This window comes from Toxorhynchites rutilus, chromosome 3 (genome assembly GCF_029784135.1).
Source record: "Toxorhynchites rutilus septentrionalis strain SRP chromosome 3, ASM2978413v1, whole genome shotgun sequence".
Classification (NCBI taxonomy): Eukaryota; Metazoa; Arthropoda; class Insecta; order Diptera; family Culicidae; genus Toxorhynchites; species Toxorhynchites rutilus.
The window spans coordinates 6,248,823-6,276,534 of record NC_073746.1 but is presented as its reverse complement, the minus strand read 5'-3'; the positions used below and the strand labels follow the sequence as shown (position 1 = coordinate 6,276,534).

The following is a 27,712-nucleotide window of genomic DNA, read 5'->3' as shown; positions in this document are numbered from 1 at the left end:
TGGCTGAAGAGTGGTTTTAGCAAGTTGGCCTTAGTATATACTTCTAGGCGCCTTGAGCAGAAGTATGGTTTTTCTGTGTTGATTGTGTTGAGGTGAACACTTCTAAAATGCCCAAGAAAAGGCAATATTCTGAAGAAAGCCTAAATTATGAATGAATCAATATGATGACAGTAAACTCAAGCAATGATAAATGCAACATCTAATTGTGAATTCGAATGTTTTCATTCAAAAATGGAGATTTCTAAAACCGGACAAACCATGATCAGAGGTGGTCAAACCATGATCATAATTCTTCTTTGAGGAAAATCGTTAAAAAACATAAAAATTTGAATAATTTCAACACCTTATGGTAGTATTAGCAACTAGAGACTTGGGGCTTTTCAACAAACCCAAACTCGTATCGATTATGTGTGATTTTCATGAAGAAAAATCGATTTGCATTTACTAGTTGCGTAAAAACACCCCAAATTGGACAAACCAAGATCCTTACCCTATTTGCAACGAAAAACGTAACCACAGAAATGTGAATGTTTAGAATTATTGGAATCTAAAGAACGATTTTGGGCGGGATGAGATTCGCCCAAATCTGCTGGTAATAAAATTAGACAATTGCATCCATTTCCCGTCTGCTGTTTATCGGGCGGGAGACGACAGCATAATAAAATCGACACGAGACTGAGTCAGCCACTCACTGCGGTCAGTGCAATAGAGAATTAAAAATCCCTCGACGAGTGTCGTAAGATTTCAGTTGATCGTCTCTTGTTACACTTTCCGATCAAGAACTCATCATCCGCTCTATGGGATGGGATTAATCGTTTGTGGCTTGCACTCACGACAAACCTTGAGTAGTAGAAATAATGCTCCGAGAGTGCTTGCAGTGGGGATTCCTCTTTCATATTGCTTTTTCGAGATCTTGGTAGCTCACCGTTCCAAGTATTCTCTCAAAGATACATGAAATTTGGCGTTGTTCTGATGGAACACGACGGCTATCGCATTGACTAATTCTGGAAGTTCCTTCAGTTTGTTGCGAGCAGTAGTTGTGGGAATTTATCGACTGTTCGATTAGTAGAAGCTCCTAATGGAGCTTCGAGAATAATGAATAAGTTCAGCTTCGAGATCAATTTCGAAACATTATGCTAATGATGATGAGTTTTTGTGGAAATATCTGGAAATTAATTGACACAGTTGTAAAGTAAGAATGAGTACTACGTGATTAAAGTGTTCAAAAAGCAATAAGTAATTATTTTCGTTCAAAATATAACGCTTTGGAACTGCCTTTGGGCATGCTAATCTGATAGAGTATCTTTTTATCACGTAAATTCAAGCTTTATTTTATTTTATTTTATTTTATTTATTTTTTTTTTTTCAATGGCACTAACGTTCCTAGAGGAACTTCGCCGTCTCAACGTAGTATTACCTGCGTCATTTTTATTAGTACTTAGTTAAGATTTCTATGCCAAATAACACGCCTTGAATGCATTCTGAGTGGCAAGCTCTAGAATACGCGTGATCACAGTGCAAGTCGGAGGAAATTTCTTTGACGAAAAAATCCCCCGACCAGAACGGGAATCGAACCCGAACACCCGGCATGTTAGTTATGACGCTAACCACTCGGCCAAGGGAGCACAACGTAGCTTTATTAAATGTCGAAAAAGTATCTTCGGTAAAGCAAATCGCTTCGGAATAATAAACAAAAAAAAATCAAGCATTACACAAGTGCGGACTGGAGAGCTTTTTTTATGTAGGCTATTATGACAATTCTCATTTCCAACCAGGATCACTTCATATATTTATTACGGAAAATTTTCATTCTAATAAAGTAAAAAGTACGAAATCAGGTAAAATCAGGATCATTTCAGAAAAATCAGGCAAAATTGAATGTTAGTCAGGATATCAGGGAACGTATCAAAAAGTCTGGGAAATCCTGAAAAATCTAACATGTTCCATAATCAGCATCTGAGAAAAACGCAATCAAAGTTTTCTAGCACATTTGACTAATAAAAGGTTTTAAGTTTTGCAGTTTGGCAACACATCGGGTTTTTAATGAGCAACACTAGCAACAACTATTGTTGTATTGAAATATGAAAAGTTTCCCTCACTCGAATCAAACAAGCTTGATTACGGTTTAAAAATACATGGTAGGACAGTTATGTCTAGAATAACAACATGGGACAATTGATATAGTTTCTTGAAAATCGTGGAACAAACAATAAGCTTTTCAAGTGGTTTTCTGGAATCTTACTGGACATCGTTTAGTTTAAATTTTCGTAAAAAAATTAAACAAAATATTTTTTTTTGATATTTGAAAAAAAAATATTGCCAAAATTAAAATCAATTTTTCTCAAAAACGTATTTTTTTTAAAATTGTGATCGAATGATGGGCAGTTTTACAGTGAAAACGTTTTCTAGCAGCAACGCGTCTGTCCCTAGGGCCGACTTTGAGCTTTTGGTAGAAAAGCGCTGACTGGAAGGGACAGACAGTTACAAAATAAGAAATTAAAAAAATATGGTTTATTTTCGAATTTTAAAAAAGTTGCTACTTTTGGTGGATCACACCATTGAGCAAGTGGCGGATCCTTCGGTTGAAAGAGGCCAGGATGTTTATAATTCATCAGTCATCCTCACTCACAAAGCTAGTCAATTAATTTTCTAGTCAATGCGAATTATGTTGACGGCGAATGTTGTATTTTTTTCAAAGAAAACATGAAAAAGTCGTTGTTAGAGAATTTTTTTCTCTGTAAAAGTGCCCATTTTCCGATGTATGGATGGAAATTATAAGGGCTATTCATATAATTTTTGTTAGAATCTTAAAAAAATATGTTTTTGAGAAAAATTAATCTCATGTTTTGAAATAATGTTGTTTTCAGCGTAATTGAAAAAAAAATTTTTTGTATTTTCTTATGAAAATTTAAACATTTTACTACATCTTGTCTTTTAACCAACATTTTGTAGGTGTCATAGTTTTTGAGTTAAAATTTTTTATATAAATTTCAGAAAAAAAACTGGGCCTCTTCAAAAAGCTGTCTTTTTTCTGATATTTCAAGTGTGCCATGTTTCTTAACCCTTTCAATACGGCAGTGTGCTCCGCCGGAGTGCTACCGCTGTACGGGGCATTGCGCCGAAAAGTATGCACATCGTGCTGGTGTGATCGATGTGCAGTATCACTCTCATGTCGTCTAAAGACGACGCTCGTAACGAAACGGTTAAATGACCAATGTCTTTACACCCAAAACATCGCATTGAGATGATGTTGCTAACTCCTAAGACGAGTTGGCATGTTGGCATGAAATTCGTCCCATATTGCTGAAATTTTGAGAAATATGGAGTCCGTCATTTTGTAACAGCTGCCATCTTGAATTCTCAAGATTATGGGATACGCTGTTTTATAATGACAGCAGAGATAAAGGTGTGCTCCAAATTTCAGAGCAATCGGTCAATAAGAAGGGAGTCAAATTTTTATTAATGTGATACAACGCTACAGACAAACAGGCAAAGCTACAAGGTTTCAAACATACAAACAAATCGAACTAAACAAAACCGTTTAATAAAATGTATGTTCCCCCCCCACCCCCTTCCAGGTGTCTCCAAACATTTCCGAATGGCGGTTATCTCATATTCCGCCGAAGGTGCATTCCTCTCGGACCGCGAGACCTATCCCTACTTTTTTCGCACCATTGGCGAGAATCGGCAGTACGGACATGTTTACGCGCGACTGTTGAATCAGTTCAACTGGAACCGCGTGGCGGCCTTGACAGAAGACGGTCAGAAGTCCACTGAATATATTTCGCATATGGAATCACTGCTCAAGGAGAATCACATCGAGCTGATATCGAACAAGAAATTTCCCCGTGACCGCAGTGAGACAGAAATGAATCAGGTAATAAAGAGCGCGCCGGTCTTTGGCCATCGTTGACTGTCGGGCACTTTTTTTTTGTTTATTATTCTCTGCTTATTTATTGCGATAACAGCATCATAAATCGTCACACAAATTGATGCACCCGCATCAATGACAAACATCAAAAGATGTGCCTCTTAATCTGTTCGCTTGCGCAAACTCTCTCATACATATTTACAAATTACGCACCACATTTTCAGTATCTGCTGGACTTGAAGGTGAAGAACGCGCGAATCATCATTGCCGATGTCGATGACAAGGTAGCCCGAGTGATAATGTGTGAGGCCTACAAGCTGGAGGTGAGCATCATCTGTTTTCGTAATCAATGCATTTAAAATGCGCTAATAAGGCGCTCCCCGCATCTCCGCAACATACCGCGCCTCTCGAAGGAGGGGGATGAAAAATATAATCAGTTAACGGGAGAGGCAAAAATTAAAACGGTGAACCGTTTCCTACATTACAACTTCCTACCAGGTAGTAAACCATTATTGATCGTAGGTTTGTTTGATCGACGTATTTTACCGATATTTAACGATGTGCTAACATTGGGTAGGCACGCGAATCCTATCTAATAGATACACGAGCCGCAGAATTAAAATTTTTATGTCTCCGATATCTTCGAACACCAGAGCGGCTTAGCGATTATGATCACCATCATGATACGAGCTTTTGGGGGTTTCAAGTTGACACGCGTGGGATCATTTGATGGTATCTGCTAGTCATTCAAAAATTCAGTTTATTTTTAACACTCGTCGATTGATTCGATGCGTCGATGCGGCGGAATGTATGAAGTTGGAAAGAGAAAGGGTTGGAATGTATCCCCACGAACAAATACACAAACTCCGTCAGTGGAATGTGTTGAAGAAAAACAAAATGGAACGGCCATTCGCGAATGGCGCATAGTATCGGTTCTGAGTATTGCGTTAATGCGGTGAGTTATGGATGACAAGACTGACCCCATGCCGGTATACTTGGAGAATAATGATCGAAAGGTTTAAACAGAATAGAATGCATTCATCCCGTACAATTAACTCTTGCCAAATGAGGAGCGGTCAGTTGTGTTCTTGTGATCATCAAATTGTGAGATTGTATGAGCTACTAGCTGACCCGGCAAACTTCGTCCTGCCTAAATTTTTTTTTTTTTTTTATTATCAATACGTTCAAACATTCACGTTTTCTTACTATGAGCAATTTCATGGGTCCAATCACAGAACTGTTCATTGATTGATCTTCTAATCGACCCCGTTGAATTTAACTTTTACTGTAAAATTCCTAGTATTTCTAACAAAACTCATCATTATAATATCAGATTATTTTCAGCAGTCTTCCGAAAAACACTTACACATGTCCACGCGATGTGAAAATTCCATGTTTTTGTTTGAAATCGAACATGATTTTCGCTAGTGTTGAATGTCTATCCCAAACGCGAACAATGATACACAAACCTAAATATGTGAAAACAAACACGATGTTTATAATTCAAGAACATCATGTACAAACATATCACCCGATGTCGCAGTATTCATTGCTTTCGTTTCTTTTCATACACGGAAAGAAATTATTCATTCCAAAACATTTCTTCGTAGAATACTTTTTCACAGAAACTTGAAATTTAGCTCGCATTTCAAAAATTGCACGAACTGAGAGGCTATGAGTTCATGCACATTTTGCAAGTCTGATTAAATAATCCTTGGTTTCGCGCAAAGAAAAAAATCTCTGAATAGAAAGAATCTTTCTATGAGATTTTTTTTTGTGTGCATGTTGGCAATTAAATTCTGGAGAGCCGACTGCACAGCGGGCGACGTCGTACAAATGTTGACCAAAAAAATTAATTCCCAAAAATTAGTTTTAGATGCAACCTCCAGCGGCACACAGCAGAACCAGCAGAGAAATTTCAGCGGCTAAAATACACCATTAATTTGTCGATGTTATCACAAACTGAATGAAAGAAAAAAACTCAAAGCTACACTACACTGCACTACATATGCTATGTGTGAATGCGATTGCATCATCCTTTCTTCTCCTCTTTTTCGCTCGTTTTATAGCGCGGGTCGCGTTCGTCGCGAACAAGCAGTATTGGCCATTTGTATTCAAAGCCAATATTGTTGCTCCCGTGGTCGAGTGGTTAGCGTCACGCCTATCATGTCACTGCTGAATAATTCTGGTACATTATATTCGATTAAAATTATAGAAATACTGTAATCAAAATTTGTTGTGGGTAACTAAACATATCCGCCACGCTCTATTCAATTTTAGTACTTGTTCCGATAGCTAATAATAGCGAATGTTACATGAATTCAATATATACATTGATGCGTGCACTAAATAATGATATCAAATGAAAAAAAAGAGGTTTATTTTTTTTGCCCAATATTTTAGACGAAGCACCCATTGTCATGATAGGAAAGTATTTTTTCCATGTCAACATACCAACACACCACGCGTTGAGTGGTGGTGGTGTGGTGTCCAATTCGCTTCTTCTACTCTACGCACTGCCGGTGCTTGGGGTGAAAATGCAAGAGAAACTGTACACCATGTTCGAACGTCATGTGAAACATTGGGATTAAACATCGTATGTCCAAACATATTGCGAATATAAACATGTCACATTTTCAAACATAGGTACGAAAAAATCATGTTTGTACTCAAACACAAAAGTGTGAACAGTAGCGTAGACATGTTTATCCTGGACGCAGTGTTTTTTGTGAAACATGGAAGACTGATTTTCAGACACAACTCTCGTTCAAGATTTTCCAACCACTTGCAAATAACATGTTTTTCCGCTACATAGAATGAATGTTTTATACAGAAAATATGATAGACCAAAGACAGCCATAAATCGGACAATTCCATCCTCGTGTTCTGCTCTTATCAACACATCGGCGATACTTTTTTATTGGTTTAGATAAAATAGGATATAGGAGTGCGTTTCATTACATTAAAATCCATTTCCAGTTTCGAACAAAGATCAATTTCGCTAGCGCAAACATCAAATGGACTAACAGCACTTGTCACTATGTAATTGTATACGGGAATTTAATTTCCCGAATTTTCCCTTTTTCCTTCAGAGTTTTTCGAAACTTTTCAATTGTCATGTTTTTCTTTAACACACTGAAAAATATTTTTCATTATCTTCTCCTACACTTTAAGCATATTAGCTGAACTAAATGTTAGTTTTTTTCATATTTATTGTTTCAATTTTGGTTCACTGCTTCGGTTTTTCTTCTTTTTGTTTTTCTGGTATAGGACGTTTCATATGGACACTGACAGATTTTAGATAATTTGATTTCTTCTTAACCACATTGTGTCTACCAGGCCACTGTCGGCCGAATCGTGTCCACACTCACCTGCGGGAGCTGTTGAGGGAGGACCGATAAGCAACAGTCGGTCACGTGCTTCACGGCAGGAATCTCCCTAATTCCTCACTACTGGTGTCAAACCACCATAAAAACATTAATCGCATTCTAAAACCTTCACATTGCAAATTTGGTTCCATTTGCTAGACTAGTTCTAGAGTTATGCAGAAAATTGTGTTTCACTAGTATGGCAGCCCTCCCTTAGAGAGGGGGTGTAGTGTTGAACCAACATAGAAACATTTATTCCACCGTAAGATCTCCATATACATTTAGTCTGCCGATTTGTTTTGCCGATTTATGAGCTAACCCTACCCGTATTTCGAATGCTTATAACTCGAACATTTCTTAATAGATCGGATAGGTATGTGCATCAAAATGTTATTTTTCATGGAATGAACAATTGAATAACTGTAAAACGTCAAGTGTTATCTAAACGCCCTAACTGCCAAGTTTGGAATGGCCCGATTTACGGTTTCCCCAACACAGACTTCTAAATCGATGTACCTGTGAAAATCCGTTTTGCAAATATACATGCAAGTAGGGGGTATTTTTGTTCCCACAGAGCTGTGTTTCCCTAACACGAACATCAAAATTAATGTGCCTGGTGGAATCCGCTTTGCAAATAGATGCAAGTCGGAGGTACTTTTTGGTGTTGAGTACTATTGTACTCGCTTGTCGTTGTGTAGACTGGAATATGTTTCTCTAAAACGTACTTTTAAACTGAGAAGCCTGGGAAAATCGTTATTTCAGATACTAGAGGTGAATGAACTTGGCGGTTCGAGAACTGCGTAAACATGAGATTGCAATAATTTCAGAGGAGAATATAGAACACAATGATCGTTTGACTATTTTCATTTTCTTAGGTTTTTTCTATATAGTTCTACTTCGAAAATGCGGTCGTGTCCTAGATACAACCCAATGTACTAGAAAAAAGGTAATGAAGATGGTAGAGTTTCGAGCGACATAGCATGCGCTGCCATAACTATTTCTCAAATAGTGACGTCAGACGCGGTGTTTATCTTTGATTGCCCACCGCATCCATGTGAAAATGCTATTTTCAGGGCGTAATTTATCAATTAAAAACGTACATTTTATTAGAGTTCTCGCTGAATATGAGGCTATTGTGATAGCGTGCAGTGAATATTTATGAAATTACGTCGAAAAAGACGGATAAAAGTGATATTTCCATGTGCCATGTTCACTCCCCCACGTTCATACAAACAAACGAAACTTCTTTATATTAACGTTATGAAGTTGATGTTTCGAAGGTTCTCAGTGTCGGTGTGTATGATGTGAGAGAATGATCGCCACTTAATCAAAATTTCACCGAAAATGTTACTGCTTTCGAGAACTAAGAAAACGACTGCTCTCTGGACCTTTTTACCACATAAATAATCGAAATAAGCCACGATACAAATAAGCCACGATAAAAACAAACAGTTGAGTGATTTCATGTGAATTTAGGCTCAAATTATCATGCAACCGTGAGTACTTTCAACATTGTTTTGTTTCTTCCATATGAATTCCACGTTGAGTGCAAATAATGATGACACGATATTTTGCTTGACAATACAGATATACTTCGCCTACTGCTCCACCTCTATATGTATCTCATTGGATACAACCCCTTACAAAATTTTCATTAAAAAGACGGGTGGGTAATGTTGGGGACATAACCGGAGTGACGTAGGACTATACAAAGGGGACAGTTTTTGTTAAATATATATTTTAAATATATTTATTTTCTTCTCCTACGTGAATACCTACCTATCCACCTGAAAAATGGATTAGTTTACTGTTTACTCTTTATGAACATGTTGGTGGTTCTGAAAAGAACCTTTGGTGTTGTGTTTTGTTATCACGCGATATCCCCATCTTGTTCGGTTAAACCTTCCTGTTTAGCTATTGCGTTTTCCACTCGCCACAGCTTTCACAGTTGGAAAAATTCTTCCCATCCAGCTTGTGACATGTTGTACAGTAAGTTACATTCAATGCGACGTGCCGAAGCACCACTCAGTGTCGCATTGGAGCCGATTTTAACCTGTAATTGAACATTTCCGATGACAGTGGTACAGTGTCGACTTTCAATGTGGGGTCATAATTTGGACCCCGAACTCTATGTTTACAAAAATGTCCAACTAAATATGTCGTATTACAGGTCCGTCCAATTAGCTAAATGTCGAGCTAAACATAAATTACTGTACTTTCAATCTAGAAGCAATTTAAGAATTGGTGAAAATTGAATAATCGGGAAAGTCCCCAACCATCAATAAGCTCAGAACAACTGCCAAATTCTCATACTCATCAGATCCTGGCAAACAAAATATGCAAAAATCAATTTGTGTTTTATTATTGTTTTGGATATCATTTTAGAAAGCATTGAACTGTATTTCCTAAACTCTTTTTTGAAAAGTTTAATGGCCCTGATAAGCGCCGTGTTTTGTGGAATGGTTCCAATTTAGAAAACTTTGTACTCGTGGTTTTGAAAAAAAAACATTTCGAACGCCCTCGATGCCGCCTTGTTCTGGATTTGCCACCAGTTTGTATAGAGAACAAACTTTTTTCTTCTGCTACCTGATGTCGTTTTGCGATTGCGTTTGCCACTCGCCACTCGCTGCAACTGCCTGTTGTCTTGATGTCCACCGAACCGAATGTGTTCTGTTCCGAATGCGGGTTTTCTTATCGTCGCGAGCAGCTTTGCCAGCTAACTCGATCACTTCGGCGGCCGAAACTATATAACGGCGGCTAGGTGGAATGGTGCACTGCTACTAACGCGCTCGGCCTAGCTACCCTTGCGGGGAACTCCAGACCAACACGGTTCGAGCGGGATTTTGCCTTTTCCTTCACTTTTCCTCCTTTGCCATGTCCAGACATGGCTGCTTGTGTTGGTTTGTTGATGTGTTGTGATGCGAAACGATGTGGTGTACGGTTTGGATGAGAATGATCGTTACGGAAGGAAGGAAGGAAGGTATTGTATTATAGAGACTTTAAACTTTTGCAGTTCATTCGTATCTAGCCTTGAGAAAGGCCCTTTGAAAATTCTACTCTACTCTACTCCAGCGCTACCACCTCCGCCCTCTTGCCTTGAGAAAGGCACTCGATCCCTCGCCGTCCAGCTCGTCCAGCAACGATATTGTCCAGTCGGTGTCCACACAAAGAATGATCGTTACGGCAGCGGAGCGGGGATTTTTAAGCTGACTGGCTGGCTCGAGAATTACGCATGTGTGTGACTGCGACCAATGTTTCGTTCATATTTTTTCTTTTTCCTTTCCAATCGTGCTTCATTGTATTTCGCTGCTGCTCTGGTTGCCTGTTTTGGTCGGTACGATTTGAGGAGCACAAAATGGACCAATAAAAAATGGGCACATAGTGCATTTGGACAATGCTTAATATTTCACAATTATTCAATTATTTATCTCAAGAAAAATGAAATGTTATTCGTTATGATAGATGCGTAGATATATTTCCTATCAATTGATGCAAAAACCTTTGCGATCTATTGAGAAATGCTCGAGTTATAAGCATTCCAAATCTTGCATTTTTTCCTACTTGTTACGTGCCTAGATTTCCATTTCACCCCCTATATCTTCCGGTTAGACGTAGTCCTACGTCAAAAAATTATTTTATAATTGATAATTTATTTTTGTGTCTTTTCATAACAAAAATAGTAAAACAAAGTAACCATTTAATGCAGTTAATTTACATATGGTTAATGGTAGGTAAACTACGGAAAATGTACGGATTATTCAAATTAAGCTTCTGTGATTGAATTCGTATCTCTTTTTCTCCCTCATTCACTCTCTTCTTTCGCTCCTCCCCATCGCTGTACCTTTTTTTTTTTTTTTTGAACTTCATTTAACACGTTGAGTGCCACGCGGTTATATAGCGACTTTCCCGTCAGACCACGCGCTGATATCGTAGGACAGCAATGCGAAGCGCAATACTGGAAAATTATAATTTACTTGATGGAAATTTTTGATCGTATTAGAGCCATTGTTTCGTATCGTAAGAAGGTATTTCTGCTCGAAAGTAGTAAAATTTCAGCGAAAAAAAATTAATTTCTACCTTTACCATCATATGTTATACTGTCAGTCACCGGTGACTGACGCGGCCTGAACGGAAAGCTCGGTGTCAGTCACCGATGACTGACGTGGCAGTCAACGTGTTAATAATTTGTCTGCAAGTGAGGCCCCGCAAGAAATTCAGTTGGATCGCGTTAGGTTACGAACATGTTAAATTCAACAGCTCGTAATACATTCGTCTTCTTCAAAATTAACAATTTCATGCCAAATCAGCCGGTCGCTGACCCGACTCAATTTTTTTCGAAACCTTGTACATGTGGTGGCAACAACACAAAATCACAATTTTCATCATCTCATGAGTAATTTTTAAGTTAGATTGTTTAACAGTATTTTTGTTATTTTTCCTAAATAGTTCAGTAAATTCCCAACAATTTTGTCGTACATCATATTTTCACCAGACATCTGGATTACGATTTTTTGGAAAAAAAACCTATAGGGGTGAAGGTTTGTTTTTCCGTTATTGATATATATTTATTGAATAAAATATATTATTTCATATTTAGAAGAAACTACATAACATACCTACCTGAATTTTTGATGCTATGTTAAATATCTCAGCTTTCCGAAAATCATACACAAAGGGAGTGTATCTATGGTATTGACAAGCCCCTTAACAACTTTTTGCAGGGTAACTTCGATATAACGTACATTTTACTTTCAAAATTGTACGTTATATCGAAGCATAATAAAGAACTCATAAACGTAGCTTATATTACTTCATTGTGTTGCTGTTTCAGTAAGGTTAATGAATTAATTCAACTAGAAGATGAAGCCAACCATTCTCATGATGTTTCCCTTCCTACTGTTGATCAACATTTTATTCATTTAGAATCCGGAATCACAAAACAGTTGTACTTCGGGATTGATTAAAAGTACAAATCAAGCTTTAGTATCAAAATACAGATAATTTATTGTTACATTATATTATTATATTGATACATTATATCGAAGGTACGTTATAACGAGGGGACGTTATATCGAAGTTTACCTGTATTTTCAATGTTTTCAACTTAAAAATCTCAAAAACGAAAAATTTTTACTTTTTTCGATTTTTAGGATGTTTTTGAAAATAAGTTAAAGGGTTATGCCCGAGACAGGACCGCATATTTGACGTAGGGCTCCATTAAGACATTTGTTGCATATTGTTTTTGTGTAATATACTAGCTGACCCGGCAAACCTCGTCCCGCCCAAAATTTGTGTTTTGTCATCAATACCATCAAACATCCACGTTTTCTTACTATGAGCAAATTCATGAGTTCAATCGCAGAACTGTTCAATGATTGATTTTCTAATCGACCCCGTTGAATTTACCTTTTACTATTAAATTTCTAGTATTTCTAACAAAACTCATCATTATAATATCAAATTATTTTCAGACACAATTCTCGCTCAATATTTTTCAACCACTTGCAAAAAACACGTTTCTCCGTTACATGGAATAAATGTTTTGTACAGAAAATATGATAGAATCAAGACAGCCCTAAATCGTTATATGCTCTTATCAAACACATCCGGCGATACTTTTTTTGGTATAGGTAGAAGAAGATATAGGAGTGCGTTTCATCACATTAAAACCCATTCCCAGTTTCGAACAAAGATCAGTTTCGCTAGCGCAAACATCAAATGGACTAACAGCACTTGTAACTATGTAATCGTAGAACATATGGGAATTTAATTTTCCGAATTTTCCCTTTTTCCTTCAGAGTTTTTCGAAAGTTTTCAATTGTCATGTTTGGTTGGAATAGGGAGAGGTGTCTTACCAGGGGTGTTTTACCATTATAGAAACATTTCCGACCCCTCCCCCCTCCTTCAGAAAGGTAGGAGGAGTGTTGAACCACCTCAGAAATGTTTCTTGCTCCCTAAAATCTCCACATGCCAAATGTGGTTCAGTTTGCTTGATTAGTTCTTGAATTATTCAGAAATGTATGCTTCATTTGTAAATATGGCAGTTTCAGGTTTCCCTTAAGATATCTCTCTGCCGTCGATTACGACAAAAAGTGTGTGCGATGAATAATAGATGAAAAAGAAGCAACTTTATAGGTTCTCCATCTCAAGATACCTAAACATAATCTCTGCCGCGTGTTTTAAATTATAAGGATCTTGGAATTTCCTTCTAAGAGTGAATTTGATTTGAAACATTTTCCCCTTATTCTCACACATATAAGTTTGTAGTGGTATTGTTGGGGATCCAAAATAGGTGTGTTGGTGTTTCAGGGTTATACTTTGTTTCTCTTCCATAGGTGTGTCTGTGCGTTTGATGTTAAGGGATGTCTTATGATTTTTTTTTCGATTTTACTTGTTTACTACACGGGAAATCTGTAAATGTCTTCATTCATTTTGTAGTCTTTACAAGTGTAAGGAATTTGAGACAAAACGGTAAATATCACTGTTTCCTTTGCCGCAAGTGTATGTAAGTGTATACATATATGGAACAAATATACAGTAGAACATCGATTCTTCGCGGAATAGCCTGGCAACGTCATCTCGGATAACGAAAATAACGAAAATCGCGGACAACGCAATAGAGAGCTAAAAATAAAAGCCAACGCGAAAAAGATATTTCAGCATGTTTTTTATCAATACAAAAATAATTAAACTATCCATCTACATGGTTGTGTATATCAGAGCTGAGCTTGAGCTTGAGCTTAGGTAGACTGTACAATTCGTAGTTGCTCTCCGTGATTGACCTGAACCAACCAAATTGCACAAAGAACACACAGAATGACGCTTGGGACTAGCAAATCATTCTCGTTGGGCAATTCTCGGTGATTCGAGCTTTGAATGGTCAATAACGACGCCGGCCACGTCCTTACAGTCACCAGGGGAAGGGAAGGAATGTTAGTATGATATTCGCCGCCCGAAGGCCAGAAGGGTCGCCTCTATAGCGTGGTTCCCTAGCGTTTATCATGGAAGAGATAGTTTGTTAGTGGGAAGGGGTAATAATCAGGATTCACTGTGGTAAGTGATATGATTCTGTAAATTCTCAACCAATCGACGAAACTGAATTACGAAATCGAATGTATTTCGACTAACGGACCAGCGATGTATTTTAAAAACAGATGAATATTTTTATTTTTTACATATTCATTTCACATAGAATATACGATTCAATAGGTCGTGGACCCTTCAAATTTACACATTCTTAAACACTCACAACGGATGGTATCCATGGACCACCTGAACAGGTAACCTGGAAAACACAACCACAATACTAGTCGAATATCAATTTCGTGATTCAATTTGACATTCTCGAACACCGGACGACAGATGACACCATGGACCACCTGAAAAAGTGGCCCGAAAAACATCTTTACAATGAAATATACCTATAATATATTTCGTGATTCAGTGTATTGTGGGACCTTCAATTTGTCGCATTCTTAAACATCCGACGATGGATAATATTCATGGGTTACCTGAAACCGGTGATATATTCCGCAGCTCAATGCGCGTATTCTTTATTCTAACGTAGAATCTACCCCAATCGCGAGGTAACCTGAGAAGGTAACCAAGAGCATTTTTCTGAAATTAATCAACCCGACGATATATTTCGTTATTCGTTGACCGTTCGTTTCATGGAAATCGAATCGCTTCTGTGGAAAGTAACTTTAGGGAAACCTGAGAAGGTAACCGAAAGAACTTCTATTGCAAGCCAATCGGACTGGCGATAAATTTCGTAATCGGAAAAACTCTTCACAAATCAACCAGTGATGTATTTCTTTATTTATTGCACGTACTCTATATCGAACAACAATCGCGATGGTTTTCGTATGGAAACCTGAGAACTCCTCTGAAATCAATCGTCATTTTCTGTTCATCACCAAGTCATCCCTTCAACCATCTATCTACCTAATTATTCAATTCTTGAACTCCAAGAATTGAATAATCAAGGAAACAAACAACTAAAGAAACAAATAAATAATGAATCCAAAAAAAAAGTTAACTTGTGAAGTGTGTAAGTGAAACTATTATATTTCACTACTCTACAGCTATCACCATCTTTTTTACGATGGCATAAACGTTCACATTTTCCTTAATCTGTTAAATCTGATGATATGGAACAATCTCACCAAAGGAATCCAACACAGAATAATTTCTTGAATGCATATTTTGATCTTCTCTCTTTCACCCCACTATCCGGAACGTTCCACCAATACGGCACAAAAATTCACTGTATTGACACAAACCTACACCAAGAGAATCGAGAAAACACATACAAATGTATCACACGCGTGTAAATTAAATTGACACACAGCCGGCAAAACGAACCACACTGTCATTACTACACTTGTTGATACGAATGGTGCCGAACGGAAATCTCTCTTAAAATTCATTAATTTTAAGCACATTCTGTTGAATTCGGCTTCGCTCCCAGCCTGTGATACGTTCACTACGACGCACAAACTTCGCAATCGTAAACACAAGAAAAAAGTCACAGGAGGGTTGTATCCAAGACACGACCGCATAGTTGACGTAGGATTCCGTTAGGCTATCTGATGCATGCTGATTTTGGATAAATTGTAAAACTCTTCGATAATGATTTGGGTCCGTTTTGTCTGGTTGTTAGGTACTGTTTGTTCACTCCAGTGTCCATAACCGAGTGATAATGATAGAAGGATGGTGATTAGTCATTAGATAGTGCGTATCACGTACCAAAGCTGCCCTCTGTATTCCTGGACGAGATGGCTCCTGTGTAATGTATGGATGAAATAAAGAAAAAAAGCTCATCAATCATCATCGAACACAAGTTTTCTCACCAGAAAAAAAGTGTTACTTTAGTATAGAGAAAATATATTTGAAATGGAAAAGGTAATTTTATTTATAATTTTTTTCTGAGTGTTTATTCAACCCATTTCCTTTTCGCTTTAAACCCAACGGAACACGATGCTACATGCCTCAAGGCGAATTTCAATAGAGCTAACAGCACCCAATACGATATATAGAGCATATGTGGAATCACTTTTTCGAATACTCCTTCATTTTTCCAATTTTGCTCGTCGCATTTACTTTCCTTGGGAGAAAAAAAAATTGTTTCATATTTCAAGTCATTTTAACACAATAGCTACCATATACAATTTTACGCTTATAGTTCTGCTAAAAGTTTCAAAACACATGATCGGTCATTGATATGAAATTTCACGAAGCAACCAACATAAAAGTTCCAAATTTTAATTTTATTTATATTCCATCTAGCATAAGTTCTATTCAGCTCATTGAAACATCATTCTTCAATCTACCCATCGAAAGATTCTTATTGGAACGAAAATAACAAAAAAAAACACTCGTTCATCGCTCCTAACTTATCCGCCAGCACGTATGCAATCAGCAATGCCCACGCTAGTTATAATGAGCACTATCCATTTGTGCGCGTCGTTAGTATAACTAACGACCACGAGGGTATTTACATGCTGATTTCCCCCAGACACCTTGGAATCTCTGTTAGGGAATACATGTCGGTGAGAATAAATGCTCCCCCTACTTTCATGTATCTGCGTTGCCGATTTCCCTCCGGCAGCTTGGTTTTAATGTCTCTGTTAGGGAACCGCCGCATGTGTCGTCAATTTCGACCTATCAGAAGTGAGTATTTCCGTTAGGATAGGGGTTGAGATTTTTCAATTGTTGGATAGTTAGTTCCATGACATATATTATTTTAGTCAATGTAAAGAATGCAATAAGCATTTCAAATTGGACAATCTTCACGGTGCGCTCGATTTTCGATTTTCAATTTGTACCCCAATATGTTCCCGAAAGACGTAATCCTACGCCAAAACACTTATACGTGTTGGCGAGAGAAACACCACACATAGAAACGGGCACGCGACGGTTGAGAGCGCAACGATAACATTTTCACTACACTTTCGAAAAACAAAAATGGCGCAACAACTTTTTTCTTCGACCCATGTTAATTTTTACCACCGCTTCAAGCTGGCTCAACTGATTTCAAAATCACTAAAGCAGGGGACTTATTTTTCGCACACAATCCATGTATAATAAACAACACAGAAAACAAACGCGCACATCTTGTACAGTACGCTGCTCATGTCCACTGCTCAACACTGCGATTAAAAACGAATAAAACAATTCCCAACTCCACAAATTCGTCCCATATTCACGATTATATTAAGAAAACCACACACAAAAATAACTACGAGAATGGAACGGAAACATATTTTTGTTATACAGAAAAAAACACTTCCTAGAAATGCACGGAGCGGAAGAAAATACGTCCGCACCCGACTAGTGATCCCCAAAAATCGTTCGATTAATCGATTAATCGAATACTTCCTACAGAAATCGATTATTAATCGAACGAACACTGCACAACAAATAATCGAAGCGAACGAATAATTTACGTCGATTAATCGATCCAAAACCAAGAGAGAAAAAAAAAACGCGCGGCCGCTGCTGTTTTATCCTGAAAATCAATCATTATCTTTGATGCTCCCCTAAGTTCGTAAACGATGCTCAATGGCGTCAACTCGAATTAAGCTTCGTTTACGACTTTAGGGGAGCGTAAAAGATAATAATTGATTTTCAGGTGGAATGAACACTTTTGATTCCATATGAGGGGCTTAGAATGCAAGGGGTGTAAGTGACTTGATCGATTTCTCTTCATCAACTTTTTGTTCAGTCAATAACTCAACTGCAAAAACGTTCCAATTTAAGTTTGCTATATAATCCGATAGATGAGGTTCTGATCTATCGTCCACATTGTCAAATACAGCTAGGAATGTATTTGCAGCTAAGTTATGACCAAAAGAGAGAGTCGATGTAGAGAAATCGATCAAATCACTTACACCCTTTTCATTCTAATCCCCTCATATGGCTTTCTAACAAATGAGAAATATAAGTCTAACTTATTATTTCTGTCAGTGTGACGATTAATCGATTAATCGATTATTTGGGTCGATTAATCGTATCGAATAACAAACTGCTGAAAACTATTCGATTAGCTGATGAACGATTAATTTCGAAAATCGAGGATCACTACACCCGACGACTACTCGATTGTCTCACTATACATGGTTGTGTATATCAGAGGACAGATAATGTGAAGGCCATGACCAAAACAAAAGATTTCTTCAGGTCTATTAGTGTTGTAGTTCTTCAGTTGTGTAGTGCTGTAGTTCTTTAGTTATTTAGTTCGTTAGTTCTTTTTACTTCCGTCGCGATTGTAGTTCGATAAAGAGTAGGCACGACAACCAACGAAAAATATCCCAGGTTAGATTTATACTGGAAGAATTTTCTCGGTTACCTTCTCAGGTTTCCCAAGAATAATTTTCTGCCATCGCGATTAGAGTTTGATAATGAGTAGGCACAATGAATAACGCAATACATCGCCAGTTAGATTAATTTAAAAAAAAATCTCGGTTACCTTGTCAGATTTCCCAGCAATGATTTTCTTCCATCACGTTTGAAATTCAATAAGGTGTACGCGCTGAATAACGAAATGTCTCTCCAGGTCGAATCGTTTTAGATGAGTTCTCGTAGTTACCTTCTCAGGTTTCCCTTAAGATATCTCTCTGCCGTCGATTACGACAAAAAGTACGTGCGATAAATAATAGACGAAAAAGAAGCAACTTTATAGGTTCTCCATCTCAAGATACCTACACATAATCTCTGTCGCGTGTTTTAAATTATAAAAATCTTGGAATTTCCTTCTACGAGTGATCGATAGTTTGCGTTTACATAATCATTTCACTTACCTCAGTGAATCCTGATTCTTACCTCTTCCCACTAACAACTATCCCTCCTATGATAAACGCTAGGGAACCACGCTATAGAGGCGACCCTTCTGGCCTTCGGCGGCGAATATCATACCTTCCCTTCCCCTGGTGACTGTAAGGACGTGGCCGGCGTCGTTATTGACCATTTAAAGCTCGAATCGCCGAAAATTGCACAACGAGAATGATTTGCTAGTCCCAAGCGTCATTCTGTGTGTTCTTTGTGCAATTTGGTTGATTCAGGTCAATCACGGAGAGCAACTACGAATTGTACAGTCTACCCAAGCTCAAGCTCGATTATACAGTGATTGGCAAAATAATGTGCCCATTCATTTTTTTTTTCATTTCGTTCATTCATCGTAATGCGTAATGATTTTTCAAATCTCATTTATTATGTTCTTTTTAATTTTCTTTCATGTTACACTTAGAAAAATAAAAGTTTTTATTTTAAAATAAAAAAGTAGTTTGTATTTAAAAAAACAGTGACAATATGAAATATCCAACATAAAAATCGGCATATTTTCAATAAATTTCCATAGTGAGACACCTCGATTGTTAATGTTTAGGATATTCTGACGTTTAGAAACAACTGACTTGGTTCGAAATCGTGGAAAATGGAGAACGCAATTATTCCAAAAATAAAAAAAAAGTTCCTTTGTGCAAAATTGGTCGTTCGAGATGTCGAGACCGGCGAATCGCACTGGGCGGTTGCAAAGAAGTACGACATCAGCAAGGTAGCAGTCGGAAAAAATCCTCAGAAGCTGAAGATGTTCGGATCGGTGTTGGATCGTGTTGGAAGGAAATCCAAAACAGATAAATCATACCGAACGCATATTTCATTGCACAGTCGCATATTCGTATGAAATGAGCAATTGGGAGTACAAAGATATCTTGCGTCACTCGACCAATCAGAACGCGGGATTTTCGTTCTAATAATGCTTGACATTTTTCAATTGTTTGATAGTTAGTTTTGAAAAATATATTATTTTCTTCATTGCAATAATTTTTTATAGAGTGTTCAAATCTATTAATGCAAAAATCTCGTAAATCCATCAGGAAATGTCTGAGCAATAAGCATTCGAAATTGGACAATTTTCGCGATGCGACCGATTTTCGCTTTTCAATTTATAACCCGATCTGTTCCCGAAAGACGTAATACCACGTCAAAAAATGGAACCTACATCCGATTTCACATGAAAAATTATGTGTAACTTTTTGTCTTAAAATCAACCGTTCTCGAGATAATAATGTTGGTCGTGACGTTCAATTTTTCGCTAAACCAACCCCCTTTTAAGGTTCGCCTTTACCCACTCTCGAACTCACCGTATAGCTCTCGGATACTATTATTTTTTAATTTTAAATGAAGAATTCCAAAGGAATACAACAAAATTCACTCAAATAGTTTACACCATTCCTGCAATTCTGCAATTTTTTTTCTGCAGGATAAGTGGCACAAAATGCGTTGGGATGTATGCCCTCAACGCATACCATGAGTCTCGAGGTTTTGGCAGGCCTACTCCCACTAAAAGATCGCTTCAATTTATTATCTCTTCGGTTCTTCATCCGGTGTAAGGTCATGAACCCATTGGTGATCGGAAATTTTGAGCAGCTGATCGAGCTAAATTTTCACTCCGGATTCATGAGTTCATATCATGAATTCATCTCCATGCAGGTTGATCCTTCTTCGTATATTCCCAACCGTGTTTGTTTCCCTGACTACATCAATTCCTCTGTGCATTTTGATCTGTCCATGAAGCAAGATATCCATGGATATTCAGATTACCAACGATCGAGGATCGCTCCAACGATCTTCGATGAAAAGTATGGGGGTATCAATTGTGATAATATGTACTTTACTGATGGGTCCACTATAAACGAGTCCACAGGATTTGGAGTGTTCAACGAATTTTTTAGCATCTCACACAGTCTTCAGAATCCTTGCTCAGTGTATATTGCTGAATTGGCAGCAATTCATTGGGCGCTGGACAGCGTCGCCTCACGACCTGTTGAACACTATTACATTGTAACGGATAGTCTTAGCTCTGTCGAAGCTATCCGTTCAGTGAGGCCGGAAAAGCACTCGCCGTACTTCCTTGAGAGAATACGAGAAAATTTGAGTGCTTTAACCAGACGCTGTTATGTCATTACCTTTATCTGGGTCCCTTCACATTGCTCCATTCCGGGTAATGAGAGGGCTGACTCATTAGCAAAGGTAGGTGCAGTTGAAGGCGATATTTATCAGCGTCAAATCGCCTTCAATGAATTTTATTCTTTAGTCCGCAAAAATACCATCGCTAACTGGCAACGCAAGTGGAATGAAGATGAATTGGGCCGGTGGTTTCACTCGATTATCCCTAAGGTTAGCCTCAAACCGTGGTTCAAAAGTCTGGACTTGAGTCGGGACTTTATTCGCACCTTCTCCCGACTCATGTCCAATCACTGTTCGTTAGATGCACTACTCTTCCGTTTCAATCTTGCCAGCAGCAATCTCTGCGTTTGTGGCCAAGGTTATCACGACATCGAGCACATTGTTTGGTCGTGCGAGGTGTATCTGGTCGCCAGATCGAATTTAAAAAACTCCCTTCGGGCCCGAGGAAGACAGCCCAATGTACCGGTGAGAGATGTGTTGGCTCGGTTAGACCTTGATTACATGTCCCATATATATGTTTTCCTTAAAGCTATAGATCTTCGTGTGTGATTGCCCCTACATCCTTATACCCTCCTTTCCTTCCTTTGCGGGTAATTCGTCCCCTTGCTATAAATAGTAGAATAAGTTGAAATGTAAATACACTATAGATATACGAATAGATTTATAAATTGAGTGTTCATCAACATTGTTACAATTTCCTTATATCCCATTATTCTCCTAAAAATATGTCACCCTCCTAAACTCGAGTACACCGCGAGTAATCGGTTTTCCACCTTACTAACCATAGATGTAAGAAAATTGTTTATATATATAGTTTTAAAATTATATTTAAGAATTCGGCTCCTTTAAACTTAAGTAACTGAGCCTGTAAAAATAAACGAATTAAAAAAAAAAAAAAAAAAAAAAAGTGGCACAAATACGAGCCACCACGCCGATAAAACCCGCTTCGTGGGGCCATTCACTTTTCCGTCGAAATTCTCTCACTAACCGAAGGTTGCAAAAGGTATTTTTCATAATAGAGCAACGAAACATTTCCTTCCATTCAAAAGTTGGACCATGGCCGGCTTTATTCAAGTTGGTCGGATCGTTTGTTGAGTTACCTTTCTCGGATTTATGCGTGATGATTGCGATCCTTCCCCAGGGTGGGCAACTTTCCACACCGCACTCGTTCCAGCCAGTTTACGCATCAAACTTTTGGTATTTCGGAATTGGTTTACGGTGGTTGCGGTCGTCTGGTTAATACACATATGTAATATAACTTTCCAGAATATGTGCTGCCTTGCCAAAAACGGGAGATAAATGTAAAGGTGAACTACTGATCGTATTAAGATATTTTTAGCAAAACATTCTCCATGCCAAAAAGATTGCCACAATTTATGACCTTATGACTATCTGCACGAAATTGCTTATTTCGTAATCCTTCCAATGGACCCACAGCGTAAGTGCAATGAACCTGCAAGCCACGACAAAAAAAGAAGCTCAGCTGGCTCCAGCAGGTTTCATTTTCGGTCGCATGAAATATGATGATATCGGTGGATCTCGTTCTCTGCGAATAAACGAGTTTACGGGGAACGAATCGCGGCGACGGCGAGTTTAGAATTTAGATTTCCGCTCGCGAAAGCGCTTTTTCACCTCCAATCGGAAATTCTATGTGCACCTCAAAAACGTGAGCCGTTATCTGTTTCGGCTTCATATCCATATGGTGTTTTCTAAACACAAAGAGACGTACTCCTGTTACTCAGAACAGGAAAAAAATAAATATTTGCCACTGCAGTGAACTTTTTTCGCTGATGTTGTCAAAAACGGCGCTGTTGAACACAAGAATGGAAGGCAAATTACCTCGTGGTCATTGCACAATAGCAAATCAACCTTTCGGTGTGTGTTTTTGCGCTTTTGACTCACTTCGTGAAATGTGAACAATATCGTCAATTGTAATAAATTATTCATAGGAATCTCTTCAAGGGATAGCAACTCACAGAATGAAAACTGCACACAAAGCTGGGATAGCTCCATTGGGTTGGAAAATTTCCATTACAACAATTTACAATTGGAGTCATTGGTGCAATAATGTGTCGACTCACGTTTAGGTAATTTTTGGATACTACGCTCACAGATTTCCTGCTCGTCGTCGTCACCGACGCCGCGGTGTATCACGTTAGAAACTCGAACCTTGTGTTGTCTTCACTGGAGGAACTCACTGGACCGTGGCTGATATTGGGTAGCAATTATCGCGAATTGACTAGTGTTGAAGTATCTAGACTTAAACTTAGAAGATGTTTCATATGTTGGCCGTATGTACACCTGACCGTTGTCATTGGAATTGGTCTGTAGGTTAAGTATAACCGAATGCTCCGTAATTAATATAAGGTAAACAAATAAAATCCAACAAAATCTTTTGGCAACTTCAAGCTGCTTAACACGTTGAGCACCACGTCGGTCCCTGGGGGCCGACATTGAGCTCTTTGGTAGGAAACCACTGGCTGACTGGGACTGACAGTTACAAAATAGGAAATAAGAAATATATGGTTTGTTTTCGGATTTGTTACAAAGTGTGACTACTTTCTTGTCGAATTTCTGACTATTTTCTTTTTATACAATAAGTATTTTTGGGAGTTAAGACCGACACAGATGTTGTGAAAACACTCTTGATGTGAGTTGAATGTAAAGCGCAGCAAGAAAAATTCGGGGCTCAACGTGTTAATAGTAGTTAGATACCTATCATATCGATATAAATTCTGTTAAAAAATGTCAGAATTTGGTCAACCATTGTGTTTTAATACAATTTATTTTTATTGTATCACGTTCAAAGAAGACCATTTCCTTCTACAAACACATACAGTGGAGGGTCTTGTTGTTGCTGGAAGAAATTTCAAAAATAAAACTCTAACCACCAATTTAACACATTCGTCACCCCGTCACCCAGATGTGGGTGACATTTTTCTCGTTCAATTTGAATAGAATTTTTAAAAGGAATTTGATAGAATAGGCACCTAAATGTAACTACGATATGTAACTTTATTTATACTATACTTTTTATTAATTTATAGTACGGATGGTTTGAACTGCGGTTTTTTGCAAAACCTATATTATATGACATTCACATGTGTTATTGTCAATTAACCTACAAAATAAAAATATACAGCCATTCCATGCCAAACCGATATAGCGGTTCTCAGATTTTCGTGGGAATTGGAATTTTTTTTCTTTGTCGCAAACCATTAGACCCGTATTTTTTTTATTTTTTTTATTTTTTTTATCCAAAATATATATTTTATTAAGGCTCATATGGCGTCAGCCTAACGGGGCCGGGAGTTCAATATTTTGACAATGTTTGCTTAGACTATGTTAGTAATATGTAACCGATTACTCGCGGTTGACTCGAGGTTAGTATTACAAGTGTTCTCATAATTGGTATGTCGCAGTCTTCGATGCTCTGTACGTGTGCCCGACACGGGATACTTCCTATTGGGATGCAGCTGACCATTAATCAGCAACGCCCCCCTAGTCTGTACCCCATATCTAGCGCGGTGCGTCTTTCTCGACTCGAGGAATCCAGGATAGAATGATCACTAGCCGGCGCAATCATCAGCTCGTGTAGAGTTGTCATGAGCGGTACAACCTTTGGCTCTTGTTGAATGATCAGTGGACTGCACAACCTTCGGCCCGTGCATCTGTAAAGAGTGTGTGTATGTATTGCCGCGACTAAGTAAAAGTTTATCGATCGGATAGGAGGGATATGAAACGGGGACACAACGAAGGAAACATCATTAAACGTTGACATCGGCGTTTCTGAGGAACAGGTATAGATGAAGCAAAAGATCAGGATCCCGGCTACCTAAGATATCCCGGACGGGGATATCCGATTGTCTGCCTTGTGCTCTCAGTGCTCTAGAGAGCTGAGAGCGAGCAGCATGGCACCGGATACACGACCAGACAACATGCTCGATGTCGTGGTAGCCATCGCCACAATCACAAAGATTGTTTGCTGCGAGCCCAATGCGATAGAGATGCGCGTTTAGGTTGTAGTGATTGGACATAAGCCGAGATATCACGCGAATGAAATCACGACCTACATTCAATCCCTTGAACCATGCACTCGTCGAGACCTTAGGGATAATCGTGTGTAACCAACGACCGAACTCATCACCACTCCACATGCGCTGCCAACTTACGAGTGTGTCCTGACGAGGAATGTGGAAAAATTCATTATAAGCAATTTGCCTTTCAAAAAGTGTGCCTTCTGAAGCGCCCACCTTAGCTAGCGAGTCCGCTTTCTCATTCCCCGGAATCGAGCAATGAGAGGGAACCCATACTAAGGTAATCTTGAATAATTTTTCGACCAAAACACTCAATAGTTGTCTTATTCTAGTTAGGAAATAAGATGAGCGTTTATCAACTTTCATTAAGCGGATTGCCTCTATTGAGCTGAGACTGTCTGAAAAAATAAAATAGTGGTCGATGGGCAATGTTTCAATGATCCCTAATGCGTAATATGCGTAACGGAACAAGGATCTTTGAGTTTGAAAGAGGCACTGGAATTTTCATTGAAGATGCCGAAGCCAGTGGACCCGTTTATGAATGAACCGTTAGTAAAGAACATTTTATCAGATCTTACTTTCCCATATTCTGCCGAAAATATCGGCGGAATAGAATCGGAGCAGGTGATCTGGGATTCCATGGATTTTTGTCGCATGGACAGATAAAAAATGACAGAGGAATTGCAGAAGTAAGGGAAGCAAACTTGGTTGGAGATGCCTGGTGAAGGGTGCACGTCGTGTGTAAGGTACTCAGATATAAAGACATAAAACTTGACTGAGGAGTCAGTTGGAGTAGATTTTCGAAGTTATCAATTACCAATGGAGTCATGATCTTGCAACGGATGAGAAATCTGTAGGATAATTCTGTGAACCGAAGAGTAAGCGGGGATACTCCTGCCAAAACATCGAGACTCATCGTATGTGTCGAATGCAAACACCCCATGGCTATACGCAAGCAACGATATTGTATTCTCTCCAGCTTGAGAATATGAATCCTGGCAGCTGATCGGAAGCAAAAACTGCCATATTCTAACACTGACAATATCGTTGTTTTGTACAACTGAATGAGGTCTCCTGGATGGGCACCCCACCATGTTCCGGTAATTGTTTGGAGAAAATTGATTCTTTGCTGGCATTTCTGTTTCAAATACGCAATGTGTCTCCCCCAGGTACACTTAGAATCAAAATATACACCCAGGTATTTGAAAAACATAGAGTGTTGGATCGTTTTGCCGGATAGGTGAAGCTGGAATTGGGCGGGTTCGTGCTTCCTAGAAAAAACGACCATTTCAGTTTTCTCCGTAGAGAATTCGATACCCAGCTTGAGGGCCCACGTGAACTGATTGTTCAGGGTATCTTGCAACGACTTTTGCAGAACGACGGGATTAGTACCCGTGATGGAAATAACTCCATCGTCTGCAAGTTGTCTCAGCGTGCAGTCTCTAGTTAGACAATCATCCATATCATTGACGTAAAAACTGTACAAGAGGGGGCTTAGGCGGGAGCCTTGTGGTAGGCCCATAAAACTGTAACGAGAAGATTTCGAGCTGCCATGAGAGAAAATCATGTGCTTTTCTGACAGTAAATTCTACAGGAAATTGTTAAGAATTGGAGAAAGTCCACGATTATGAAGCTTCTCTGAGAGAATTCCCATGGAAACTGAATCAAATGCCCCTTTGATATCGAGAAAAACGGAAGCCATTTGTTCTTTGCGAGCAAATGCGATTTGGATTTCAGAAGATAACAGCGCGAGACAATCATTTGTCCCTTTACCTCGGCGGAAGCCAAACTGCGTATTTGACAGCAAATTGTTCGTTTCGACCCACTTGTCCAAACGAAGTAGAATAATTTTCTCTAACAATTTACGAATACAGGATAACATTGCAATCGGCCTATACGAGTTGTGATCGCAAGCCGGCTTGTTGGGTTTCCGTATGGCTATCACTCTCACTTGTCTCCAGTCATGCGGGACAATATTCAGCTCCAGAAACTTGTTGAACAAGTTCAGCAAACGCTGTTTTGCCAAGTCGGGAAGATTCTTCAACAAGTTGAATTTAATCTTGTCCGACCCCGGAGCTGAATTGTTACATGAGAGGAGGGCAATTGAGAATTCCACCATCGAAAAATTCTCATAATTGCTTTGAAGTGGAATGTCGCGTACGACGTTTTGTGCAGGAACGGTGTCGGGGCAAACCTTCCTTGCAAAGTTAAAAATCCAACGGTCAGAGTATTCCTCACTTTCGTGTGTATGGTTGTATATTTCGTTTCGTTTGGTTGTATGTAACTTCCGCCAATATCCACGCTTTTTTGCTTTAATCAAACCTTTTAGTTTGGCTTCTAGAGCTTGGTACTTTAGAAACCATTCCACTAATCCAGTTTTCCTGAATTTTTTGAAAGCGGTTGATTTTTCAAGGTAGACCTTTGAACATTCCTTGTCCCACCAAAGTGATGGAGGACGACGTCGGAAA

At 38.6% G+C, this 27,712-nt stretch overlaps 1 protein-coding gene across 8 annotated transcripts in view; it reads left to right on the top strand.

Moving 5' to 3' along the window:
- Positions 1-27,712, top strand: part of LOC129780610 (receptor-type guanylate cyclase gcy-5-like) — a 273,526-nt gene that overhangs the window by 223,657 nt on the left and 22,157 nt on the right. For all 8 annotated transcript variants that reach the window (XM_055789065.1, XM_055789062.1, XM_055789067.1 and 5 more), the window contains 2 exons: positions 3,579-3,877; positions 4,096-4,194. In XM_055789065.1, the coding sequence (XP_055645040.1) occupies positions 3,579-3,877; positions 4,096-4,194 (398 nt within the window). The remainder of the gene's footprint in view (positions 1-3,578; positions 3,878-4,095; positions 4,195-27,712) is intronic.